The sequence below is a fragment of the Poecilia reticulata genome, chromosome 5 (genome assembly GCF_904066995.2).
Source record: "Poecilia reticulata chromosome 5, P_reticulata-male-v2, whole genome shotgun sequence".
NCBI lineage: Eukaryota > Metazoa > Chordata > Actinopteri > Cyprinodontiformes > Poeciliidae > Poecilia > Poecilia reticulata.
The window spans coordinates 15,485,395-15,497,467 of NC_088834.1; the positions used below are offsets into that span (position 1 = coordinate 15,485,395).

The 12,073-nt window shown below is 38.3% G+C and overlaps 2 protein-coding genes across 3 annotated transcripts; both read right to left on the reverse strand.

The window, feature by feature from the left end:
• Positions 1-215: 215 nt before the first annotated feature.
• LOC145551688 (hyaluronidase-2-like) lies at positions 216-6,023 on the reverse strand. The gene is made up of 3 exons (XM_081607128.1): positions 5,896-6,023; positions 815-901; positions 216-727 (listed from the first exon to the last, which is right to left on the reverse strand). The coding sequence occupies exons 1-3, from the start codon at positions 5,896-5,898 to the stop codon at positions 320-322; spliced, it is 498 nt and encodes a 165-aa protein (XP_081463254.1). The 5' UTR covers positions 5,899-6,023; the 3' UTR covers positions 216-319.
• A 1,473-nt stretch (positions 6,024-7,496) lies between these two features.
• Positions 7,497-11,693, reverse strand: LOC103461594 (hyaluronidase-1-like). 2 transcript variants are annotated; one of them, XM_081607118.1, is made up of 4 exons: positions 11,578-11,693; positions 10,329-11,316; positions 8,132-8,218; positions 7,497-8,044 (listed from the first exon to the last, which is right to left on the reverse strand). In XM_081607118.1, exons 2-4 carry the CDS (start codon positions 11,289-11,291, stop codon positions 7,601-7,603), a joined length of 1,494 nt encoding a protein of 497 aa, XP_081463244.1. In that variant the 5' UTR covers positions 11,292-11,316; positions 11,578-11,693; the 3' UTR covers positions 7,497-7,600. The 2 variants fall into 2 exon arrangements, with proteins under 2 accessions (XP_081463244.1, XP_081463245.1); XM_081607119.1 differs by lacking the exon at positions 11,578-11,693 and having other exon boundaries at positions 10,329-10,434; positions 10,988-11,077.
• Between the last annotated feature and the right edge of the window lie 380 nt (positions 11,694-12,073).

Below are 12,073 nucleotides of genomic sequence, written 5' to 3' on the forward strand. Positions count from 1 at the left end.
GATGACACATTTTTTTTCTTCGGTTCTCAGGAGGATATGCATGTTTCAAGTTTTTAAGGTTTTAATTGACCCATTATGTTTACTATAAAAAATGTACTAAGATAATTATTTCCAGAAAACACACGCTGTACTTTTAGTTCAATGTGTGCTGAAATGGAAACCTGTTACCATATAAACCTCTGAATCCAAGCACTGAGCACCCACTGCTCCTGAAGTGATGCTTTCACACTGCAGTTTATTTTTGTTTTCAGGCCAGAAAACCAAAACTTTTCCTTTTGGTGCTGGCAGAGCCAGAGAATAGTTTGGTTTATTGGTTACCTCAAAGAAACAGAGAGAGAAGTCCGAGTTGGAGAACAAAACAGAGAGGCCACATCCCTAAAACAGAGGTGGCACTACTCTGCCCTTTTTCTTCTCTTCCTCCTTGTCCTTCCAGCTCACAGTCTTCTCCCTTGGTCCCGTTGTAGCACTGGCACTTGAAGTGCTGACGGAAGGCCTTTAGCTCTGCTTGACCTGAGGATCCGGTGACCTTCAGATTTCCGCTCTGACTTATGATCCTGTGAGTGGAGGGGTTGAGGTGCAGAAACACGGCCCTGTCCGGTTCTCGGCGAAGACAGCGACCGTTAAAATTGCACAATTTCTGGCTGCACTCCTTTGCTGCTGTGGTCACATTGAGGAGGTACTGTCCCATGTCTCCCCTAAAATAGTTATTCAAGTCAGAACAGCCGCTCTGCAGCACAGAGGATAGATATTAGCTTTAAAATACATAACAGCAGCCTACGCAACATGAGGGGAGTAGGGAAATTAATGCTCTTACACTAGTTGCATAGGTTGAGCCCCCCCAGAAGATCACTCCTGCAGCTCCCAATGCAACGCTCTCGCCAATGGTGTTGACCAAATCTTTCTGCCAAGGATGTATATGAATACTTTAGCTGTATGAGATGTATTATAGAGAATCTGACCTCTAGTTACATGTAGAGCTGTGGGTTCTATATGTAACTACAGCCCACAGTTAAATATATGATGTTTAATGCCATATGAAAATAATAGCTATTTTATGGCCAAAAACATGAAAAACAACATGAGTAATTATCATGTTTTAGATGAATGCGTTGGAAAAAACTAATCTGGTGAAGGGTTACCTTGAGTTACTACCAAATTAATCACATGTAAAATGTCTGGACAATAGGAGCGGATTGGAACAGAAGCTACATTCTTTGACATGCACACACCTGGCCAGTAAACTTGATTCATCAGGTGGAAACTAAATATAATTTAAGAATTATTTTACTTTTCAATGGGATCTGAGCTAAACTATAAGTTTTTTTAACCCTCCTATTATGTTGCGATTCAAATTGACCCGTTTTAAAATTTAAAAATATTTTTAAAATAGTTGGAATATATTTTTTTGCATGAAATGTTTTCTGTCTGTCTTAATAGTTGCACTTGTCGTGAAATCTGGTGTAAGCATGTGAGATCTGTCCAGGTACACGCAGAAAACGGATTAAAGGCCTGAGAGATAACAGTAAACATTGTATGATGATTTAACAATGATTATGGTTTGTAACAGGTTAAAATAACCATACATATGCCAATGAAGGAATGTCTGTAATATGTAATCAAATATATATGTTCTGTACCTTTAATCAGCTGAGTGTTATAATGCATTGTGGAAAATAAGGGTTGAATAACTCGATTGTGGCATGTTAATCAATGATTATTAAAGATTAAGAATAATGTGTAAGGAAGGGAGATCATGAAGTAAAATGTTGATTATGTTTTGTGAGGAGAATAAAACTCAAGATGAGTCACTGTATGCTGAGCGAGGGTGGGGCAGAATCAGAAACAGATGGTCAACGAAAAACAAGGGAAGTGCCTTGATGAGGTAAGGAGGCAGAAATGAGTCATCAGAGGCTTGGGGAAGATTGGGGCTTTCCGCAGACAATGCCGCAGTAAGCAGGCGCTAAGGTAATGCAGCCCTGCCGCAGTGAGCAGGCGCTGAAGTAATGCAGCCCTGCCCAGTGGACCGCCCTGAGTTGAGAGCTTAAAAGCTGTAACACAAGGCAGAGACGGGGTTCTTCGTTCTTCTTGCGCAGAAGAGGAGCCAACAAGAGGAAGCAGGCTAAAGACCAGCGTGAGAAGCAACAATCACCGTGGTCCCGAACGATAAAGTCTACCCCACCGTGTCCTATACAGAACCGGAAAAGCCAAAAAGGAGGCCCGGAACCGGCGTCTGGCGGTCGCTCTCCTCCACTTTCGCACAGAAGAAAAATTTGAACTAATGGATACTGTTAGAGATTTTTTGGTATTATCATTTTGTTTCTAATGTTAGTCAGGTTAAAGTGTTCTCTTCTTTAAACTGTATGTGTGAACTGACCTAGAAGTCACAGCTGCCTGTTATCTTCATGTGAAACAGTTTGACCGAGATTTGAACCGGGCTCAGATCATGGGACAGATGTTAAATTGTTTTACGACCTTTGCTGTGTTTAGGTAAAATGTTTTACGACCTCAGCTGTTTCCTCCGCTGTCTTATCTTGCCTATCCTCCCTCTTTGAAGTTTGATAATAAAAGACAAGCTGTATCCAAAGATTGGCAGAACGCTCTGTGAACAGCTCAGAGAAGCAGTTGACAGAGTCTTCTCCTTTTGCTGCAGAAGCTTTGTCATAAAATTCATATACGTTGTCTGTGGTTCTTTTATGTAGGTTCTAGGAAAATACCTATCAGATACATCGGAAGAAGGGGGTCAGGTCGTCAAGTCTACAAATCAGCGAAAAGATAAATACCAAAATGGGAAGAGATATTTTGTGAGTAAATTATTTAAAGTGGGCCCAGAAGTCTGGTCTGGGCTCTCTGCGAAAGGGCCCTTTTTGAAACTCCCGAACGGGTCCATTTTACTGGACATGCCTCGAGAGGACTTCACTGCGTCCTACCCGCTCTCGGAGGCCTATTTTCTCAACCACCTCGTCTATCTTCGACCCACTGACTGGCAGGAGGCAAAGGAAGTAAGAAGAAGCGAGGAAGCAACGCCACGGCCGTGGCATGATCCGTTTTACTTTCTCCCCGTGGAATACCCGATTTGGAGAGGGACATGTAAATTGTAAATTTATTCATTTTACACATTTGTAACCCCCCATGCATCTACTTGTTACAACGATACTGTTCGGATCAAGTTTAAGTGCAAAAAAGATTAAAAAATGTCCAATTTTATGTTTTCTTGCAGCTATGAACCATATTTCACCACACACACACACACACACACACACACACACACACACACACACATGCAGACACAAACAAATCCACTTCCTGCCTACTCTCTTACTTCACTATGAACTGCGAGAAAGCAGGTGTTCATACAACTTTTGACGGGAACCTTTTCTGTTCCCGTGGGAAAACTCCACCCACACTGAGTGGGCACTCAGTAGAAGTGGAGGAAAACATAAATACTCTCTGCATGACTCATTATCTTGATTTTAATTGGCGGGTCAATTTGACCCGGAACAATATGTGTGTCTCAAGTTCAATTTTAAAGATCACCCCTTGAAAAAAAAGGTAATATAGAAAAAGTTACCAAAGATCACTTTCATGGAAATTATTGTTTTTTTGTGTCTAGGTTTTTTTCAGTGGACATAAAAAATGTAAATTCCATTTTTATGTCCAAAATTAGTAATTGAGTAAGTTGTCGTCTTTAATCCTTAATTTCTGAGAAATAAAAAAACATAATTGCACAAATATTGATTGAAATGGTTAGTATTGGAGTTAATAATCAGATAAAAAAATGTTTTGGAGGAATTTTTGGGTTTCTGACACTATTGCATGATAAAACATTCCCCGGGTCAAATTGACCCACAATCATTATTGTTGTACCTCAGAAACAAACATAATAGGAGGGTTAAACGACAAACAGCTGGACTTCAGCAAGTGACAGTTACGTCTTTACCATTTCTTATTTTTTTACATTCTCCCCAACATCAATTTATATCCCCATGGGGTTATTTTGTTGAATTAGCAAGGAAGTAAATTGATTCAGAGCTGGGCTCTGTAGATACCAAGTTTTATATTTTTGAACTTTCAGCCTCAGTTTGTCATTTATGCTACAGAGACATGTAGAGGGAACATATCGGGCTGCTTTAGCTGATGCTTAGATTAGGTTTATGGACAACTGGAAAATAAATTTCCTACCATCCAGGTCACAACAGATGTGTGGCGTGACTTTCTCTGTGTGTGCCGAAGGTGCCACACAGAGAAATTGACATAAAAGCTATAAATGGCTGGGAAAAGTGAGAGTTATACTATAAAACTGACTGAATATCAAAATACAGACTAAAAGCTGGAGCACAGAAAATTTTCTTTATGATTCTGCTATTTATCATTACATTGAAAATAACATTTTGTATAATTGTTATCCAGGTTAACTTAAAAAGTGAGGTGCTAATGTTACAGGCTAATTTTCAAGGCTACAGAAAAGTCATTGTTAAAGCTGCACAAACATGAAAATTTGGGACGATGTGAATGTCCGATATTATTACTGCTAGTCCGACAGTATTTACCAATAATTTTTTAAAATTTTTTATCACATTACTTGATTAATCGTAAGAATAATTGAAAGATTACTTGATTACTAAAAAAACAGTTTAAAACAGCACTATTTCCTCCAATCAACCAACCTCAGTTAAAAGGGTCATCACATTTCTGAAAGTGGGTTGGGAATAAACAAAAACAGGACGTGCCAATCCATCCCCAACAGATGCGACGCGTATTGCCTCCTTCACCCTGTTCTGGACAAACAGGCGTGTCTGATCTTTGGAGCGCAGGTCAATTTCCAGGTATATTGAGGGAAAAAGGGCGGTGCTTTCATTCCACATCCAGTTCAGTTGATCATTTCGCTCAAACTAAACGGCAGGACAAAGTCCATTGTAGGTTTGCAACTTTTCTCCTTTAAATTTATAGTTGTAACAATCAGGAAACAGGTAGTAGCCCCACAGCTGATTTGGTCTCAATTTTTTACCCTGCCTCAGGGTCACTTGCATGAATTCACGAGCCGCAAGTTCAAATTCTTCAGTCCGCAATTGCTCATGAGTCAACGAAGGGTTCCTTTTTTTCAACAGGTCACGAGATTTCTCTTTATAGACATCTTTGCCAGACCAGTTTCGAACCCGCAAGGGCCGCCATTCCCTCCAGTCAATGACACACACACCTTTAGCCTTGCGGTCTGGTATGTATTTGTCTAGATCCTCAGACATTTTTTCAAGGTGCTGAGAGAGACTGACACTTTGTGGAAGGCCCCCATTCACTGCTGTTTTTTTACTGTCATAATAGGGATAAATCCCAAGTCGTTCCTTATAGAACAATGTGAGATTCTGTCCGAAAACGTCCTCACTGGGGGTTGACACTATGTCAAACTGATCTAATGATAACTTAACATTGTGTTCCGTCTCACAGTCCTGAGTCTGAGCGTTCCAGACAAAGAGAACTGGCTTCTTGGAGTGTAATGGCCAGCTTGTCTGCTTTGTGTTTGCTGACCCCAACACTATCCATGATGTAAACAGAGCAAGGAGAAACCAGGACAGTCGGTCAACTGCTGAGAGGAAAGAGGGGAATACAGTCTCCATGGTGGTCCCTGCTACCTTCACTCCTCTGTTTCCAAAAGACACAAAAAGATGTGACATTGAAATACAACATTTGACAGAAAAATTTGTGTTCTCTGTATTGTTTGACTGTCTAATGTTTTATAAAACAAAAAAAAGAAAATCTGAATTGGGTCACTTCAGGCTGCAGTGTGAACGTAACCTTTGTCAACGACAGTTTGCTTCTTTCACAAAGAGCGTTCACTCAGTCATGTTTCTGCAAACACAATATGACAAGATGATCATGGAGATGATGGCCTTGGTTTCTTACCATTTAAGATGTAAAGCAAAGTTGAATCAGACACTGCAGAGAATCGAGCCGAGGGACAGCAGAGCAAAACAAAAACAAAACAAAAAACAAAACAAACTGACAAACTTTTTAACAAATTAATGCTCAAATCAAAACATCTCAGTTCCATTTCTTGTTTCAAAAATAAACATACTTTCTGCTAGTTTAAATCATTGTTATTAAACTGTAATTATTCCTAGAAAACTAAATTACATAGTCACTCTAGTAAACTGCATTAACTATTAATTAATTACCTATAAAATATTTTAATATTCCTAATAGGAATGTGTGATACCTATTAATTTATCCATATATATATATATATATATATATATAAAAAACATCATAAAAATGGTTCAAAATGTGTCATGCTAGACGTTCAGAACGCTCCTCCATAGCCCTTATTGCATCTCCACATAGTCTTTAAATGTATAAGAAATGTGCCTGATGCTCAAAACACTTTTGGTGTGAACGCACCATCAGAGCCAGAGATAGCAGGAAAGTCACCATGCTAGGTGGGACAGGATTAATTTGTATGTTTTTCTAGGACCAGACATTTGAGATGGGAATGTCCATTTCTTTGTTCTTGGTCATAAAGATCTACGCCACCCTCCATCACTTCTGGTTGTCGTACCTGGACACAAGTTTTTTCTTTTTTTGGCCATTGATTGCATATATCGTTTAGATCTTTCCCGTAAATGGTGGAGGCCATCACCACAGGTTTATCATCAAACCACTTTGTGACAATCAGCTAAGATGCTCCCTTCTGTTCACAGTGGTCCATCTTCTGGTGGCTTTGGTATTATTTGGTTCATAATAGTGGTTCTTGTTGCGGGAAGACCCGTTTGAGAAGATTGCAGAACTTTTTCCTCATTTTCCTGTAACTGCACTTTTCATTTTTTTAGTCCAGAAGGCTCTGGGAAAGCCAAGAGAGGCCATGTGTGCTGATATTTTGAAGAAAGTCCTTATTCATGTATGTCATTATATATTTCTATCATGTTCAGAATAAATGAAAAAATAAACAATTAAATAGGTAAAAATAAATAAAGTCTTCATTTATTGGGCAAATGAGTTTGGGGACACCCCTGCAGTTTGCAGTTTGATTTTCATTTCAAATAACAAGCAATAGATTGAAACCAGAAATGGATAACTTCTGGTTATTAAATGTATTTTTCAAATTTGACCTCCTTTCTTGGGTTAATGTGATTCATTAATCACTAATCTGTACATATTTAAATGTTTTTGAATTTGGCTATATTTTAGAATGAAATCTTCCTGATGTCCACTACAATGGACATGCTGTGAAATTTAAATAATAAAATGTTAAGGTGTTCATTTTGACCTAATTAAATACAGAAATTGGAAGGCACATTTTTTTCTTCGGTTATCAGGAGGATATGCATGTTTCAAGTTTTTAAGGTTTTAATTGACCCATTATGTTTACTATAAAATACGTACTAAGAGAATTCTTTCCAGAAAACACACGCTGTAGTTTTAGTTTAGTATGTGCTGAAATGGAAACCTGTTAATGGAAACCATATAAATGTCTGAATCCAAGCACTGAGCACCCACTGCTCCTGAAGTGATGCTTTCACAATGCAGTTTATTTTTGTTTTCAGGCCAGAAAACCAAAACTTTTCCTTTTGGTGCTGGCAGAGCCAGAGAATAGTTTGGTTTATTGGTTTCCTCAATGAAACAGAGAAAGAAGTCCGAGTGGCAGAACAAAGCAGAGAGGCCACATTCCTAAAATAGAGGTGGCACTACAGTGCCCTTTTTCTTCTTTTTCTTCTCTTTCTTCTCTTTGTTCTCTTTGTTCTCTTAATCCTTGTCCTTCCAGCTCACAGTTTTCTCCCTTGGTCCCGTTGTAGCACTGGCACTTGAAGTGCTGACGAAAGGCCTTCAGCTCTGCTTGACCTGGGGATCCCGTGACCTTCAGCTTTCCGTTCTGACTTGTGATCCTGTGAGTGGAGGGGTTGAGATGCAGAAACACGGCCCTGTCCGGTTCTCGGCGAAGACAGCGACCGTTAAAATTGCACAATTTCTGGCTGCACTCCTTTACTGCTGTGGTCACATTGAGGAGGTACCGTCCCATTGGTCCCCGAAAATAGTTATTCAAGTCCGAACAGCCGCTCTGCAGCACAGAGGAAAGATATTAACTTAAAAATACATAACAGCAGCCTACGCAACATGAGGGGAGTAGGGAAAGTAATGCTCTTACCTTAGTTGCATAGGAGGAGCCCCCCCAGAAGATCACTCCTGCAGCTCCCAATGCAACGCTCTCGCCAATGGTGTTGACCAAATCTGTCTGCAAAGGATGTATATGAATACTTTAGCTGTATGAGATGTATTATAGAGAATCTGAGCTCTAGTTACATATAGAGCTGTGTGATCTATATGTAACTACAGCCCACAGTTAAAAATATGATGTTTAATGCCATATGTAAATAATAGCTATTTTATGGCCAAAAACATGAAAAACAACATGAGTAATTATCATGTTTTAGATGAATGCATTGGAAAAAACTAATCTGGTGAAGGGTTACCTTGAGTTACTACCAAATTAATATAATCACATGTAAAATGTCTGGACAATAGGAGCGGATTGGAACAGAAGCTACATTCTTTGACATGCACACACCTGGCAAGTAAACTTGATTCATCAGGTGGAAACTAAATATAATTTAAGAATTATTTAACTTTTCAATGGGATCTGAGCTAAACTATAAGTTTTTTTTTAACCCTCCTATTATGTTGCGAGTCAAATTGACCTGTTTTAAAATTTTAAAATATTTTTAAAATAGTTGGAATATTTTTTTTGCATGAAATGTTTTCTATCCGTCTTAATACGTGCACTCTACATGTAAATTGTAAATTTATTCATTTTACACATTTGTAACCCCCCATGCATCTACTTGTTACATCGATACTGTTCAGGTCAAGTTAAAGTAAAAAAATGATTAAAAAATGTCCAATTCTATGTTTTCTTGCAGCTATGAATCATATTTCACCACACAAACACAACACACCACACACACATGCAGACACAAACAAATCCACTTCCTGCCTACTCTCTTACTTCACTAAGAACTGCGAGAAAGCAGGTGTTCATACAACTTTTGACGGGAACCTTTTCTGTTCCCGTGGGAAAACTCCACCCACACTGAGTGGGCACTCAGTAGAAGTGGAGGAAAACATAAATACTCTCTGCATGACTCATTATCTTGATTTTAATTGGCGGGTCAATTTGACCCGGAACAATATGTGTGTCTCAAGTTCAATTTTAAAGATCACCCCTTGAAAAAAAAGGTAATATAGAAAAATTTACTAAAGATCACTTTCATGGAAATTATTGTTTTTTTGTGTCTAGGTTTTTTTCAGTGGACATAAAAAATGTAAATTTCATTTTTATGTCCAAATTAGTAATTGAGTAAGTTGTCGTCTTTAATCCTTAATTCCTGAGAAATAAAAAAACATAATTGCACAAATATTGATTGAAATGGTTAGTGTTGGAGTTAATAATCAGATAAAAAAATGTTTGAGGAATTTTTGGGTTTCTGACACTATTGCATGATAAAACATTCCCCGGGTCAAATTGACCCACAATCATTATTGTTGTACCTCAGAAACGAACATAATAGGAGGGTTAAACGACAAACAGCTGGACTTCAGCAGGTGACATTTACTTATTTACCATTTCTTATTTTTTTACATTCTCCCTCATAACATCAATTTATATCCCCATGGGGCATTTTGTTGAATTAGCAAGGAAGTAAATTGATTCAGAGCTGGGCTCTGTAGATACCAAGTTTTATATTTTTGAACTTTCAGCCTCAGTTTGTCATTTATGCTACAGAGACATGTAGAGGGAACATATCGGGCTGCTTTAGCTGATGCTTAGATTAGGTTTACGGACAACTGGAAAATAAATTTCCTACCATCCAGGTCACAACAGATGTGTGGCGTGACTTTCTCTGTGTGTGCCGAAGGTGCCACACAGAGAAATTGACATAAAAGCTATAAATGGCTGGGAAAAGTGAGAGTTATACTATAAAACTGACTGAATATCTGGAGCTGGAGCACAGAAAATTTTTATGTTTTTTTATGATTCTGCTATTTATCATTACATTGAAAATAACATTTTGTATAATTATTATCCAGGTTAACTTAAAAAGTGAGGTGCTAATGTTACAGGCTAATTTTCAAGGCTACAGAAAAGTCATTGTTAAAGCTGCACAAATATGAAAATTTGGGACGATGCGAATGTCCGATATTATTACTGCTAGTCCGACAGTATTTACCAATAATTTTTTCTAATTTTTCATCACATTACTTGATTAATCGTAAGAATAATTGAAAGATTACTTGATTACTAAAATAACAGTTTAAAACAGCACTATTTCCTCGAATCAACCAACCTCAGTTAAAAGGGTCATCACATCTCTGAACGTGGGTTGAGAATAAACAAAAACAGGACGTGCCAATCCATCCCCAACAGATGCGACGCGTATTGCCTCCTTCACCCTGTTCAGGACAAACAGGCGTGTCTGATCTTTGGAGCGCAGGTCAATTTCCAGGTATATTGAGGGAAAAAGGGCGGTGCTTTCATTCCACATCCAGTTCAGTTTATTATTTCGCTCAAACTCAACGGCAGGACAATGTCCATTGTAGTTTTGCAACTTTTCTCCTTTAAATTCATAGTTGTAACAATCAGGAAACAGGTAGTAGCCCCACAGCTGATTCGGTCTCAATTTTTTACCCTGCCTCAGGGTCTCCAGCATGAATTCACGAGCCGCAAGTTCAAATTCTTCTCTTGCAGCAGTCCGCAATTCCTCTTTAGTCAACGTCCCAAATATTGGGTCCCAATTTCTCAACATTTCACGGGATTTCTCTTTATAGACCTGTTTGCCAGACCTGTTTCGGACCCATAAGGGCCGCCATTCCCTCCAGTCAATGACACACACACCTTTAGCCTTGCGGTCTGGTATGTATTTGTCTAGATCCTCAGACATTTTTTCACGGTGCTGAGCGAGACTGACACGTTGTGGAATGCCCCCATTCACTTCTGTTTCTTTACCCTCATAATAGGGATAAACCCCAAGGCGGTCCTTATAGAACAATGTGAGATTTTGTCCCACAACTTCCTCACTTGGGGATGACACTATGTCAAACTGATCTAATGATAACTTAACATTGTGTTCCGTCTCACAGTCCTGAGTGGGAGCGTTCCAGACGAAGAGAACTGGCTTCTTGGAGTGTAATGGCCAGCTTGTCTGATTTGTGTCTGCTGAACCCAAGACTATCCATGATGTAAACAGAGCAAGGAGAAACCAGGACAGTCGGTCAACTGCTGAGAGGAAAGAGGGGAATACAGTCTCCATGGTGGTTCCTGCTACCTTCACTCCTCTGTTTGCAAAAGACACAAAAAGATGTGAAATTGAAATACAACATTTGACAGAAAAATCTGTGTTCTCTATATTGTTCGACTGTCTAATGTTTTATAAAACAAAAAAAAGAAAATCTGAATTGGGTCACTTCAGGCTGCAGTGTGAACGTAACCTTTGTCAACGACAGTTTGCTTCTTTCACAAAGAGCGTTCACTCAGTCATGTTTCTGCAAACACAATATTACAAGATGATCATGGAGATAATGTCCTTGGTTTCTTACCATTTAAGATGTAAAGGAAAGTTGAACCAGACACTGCAGGGAATCGACCCAAGAAACAGCAGAGCAAAACAAAAACAAAAAACAAAACGAACTGACATAAACTTTTTAACAAATTAATGCTCAAATCAAAACATCTCAGTTCCATTTCCTGTTTCAAAAATAAACAAACTTTCTGCTAGTTTCATTAATTAATTAATTAATTTCATCATTAATTATTAAATTGTAAATGTAATTAGAACACTAACTTCCAAAGTCTATATTGAAAACTAATAATTTATTACCTATAAAATAATTTGCTATTGCTAATAGGAATGTGCAATACTTATTTATTGATTTATTTATATTATTATTGTGATTTTTTTTTCTTTCTTTGCCTTAACATTGCATTTGTGTCTGTGGCTGCACTATATTTTTATGTTCATTGAGATATTAATTCATATCAATATCTATTGTGAAGTGTGACGGTAACGATATGTATAACAATATTTTTTGGAAT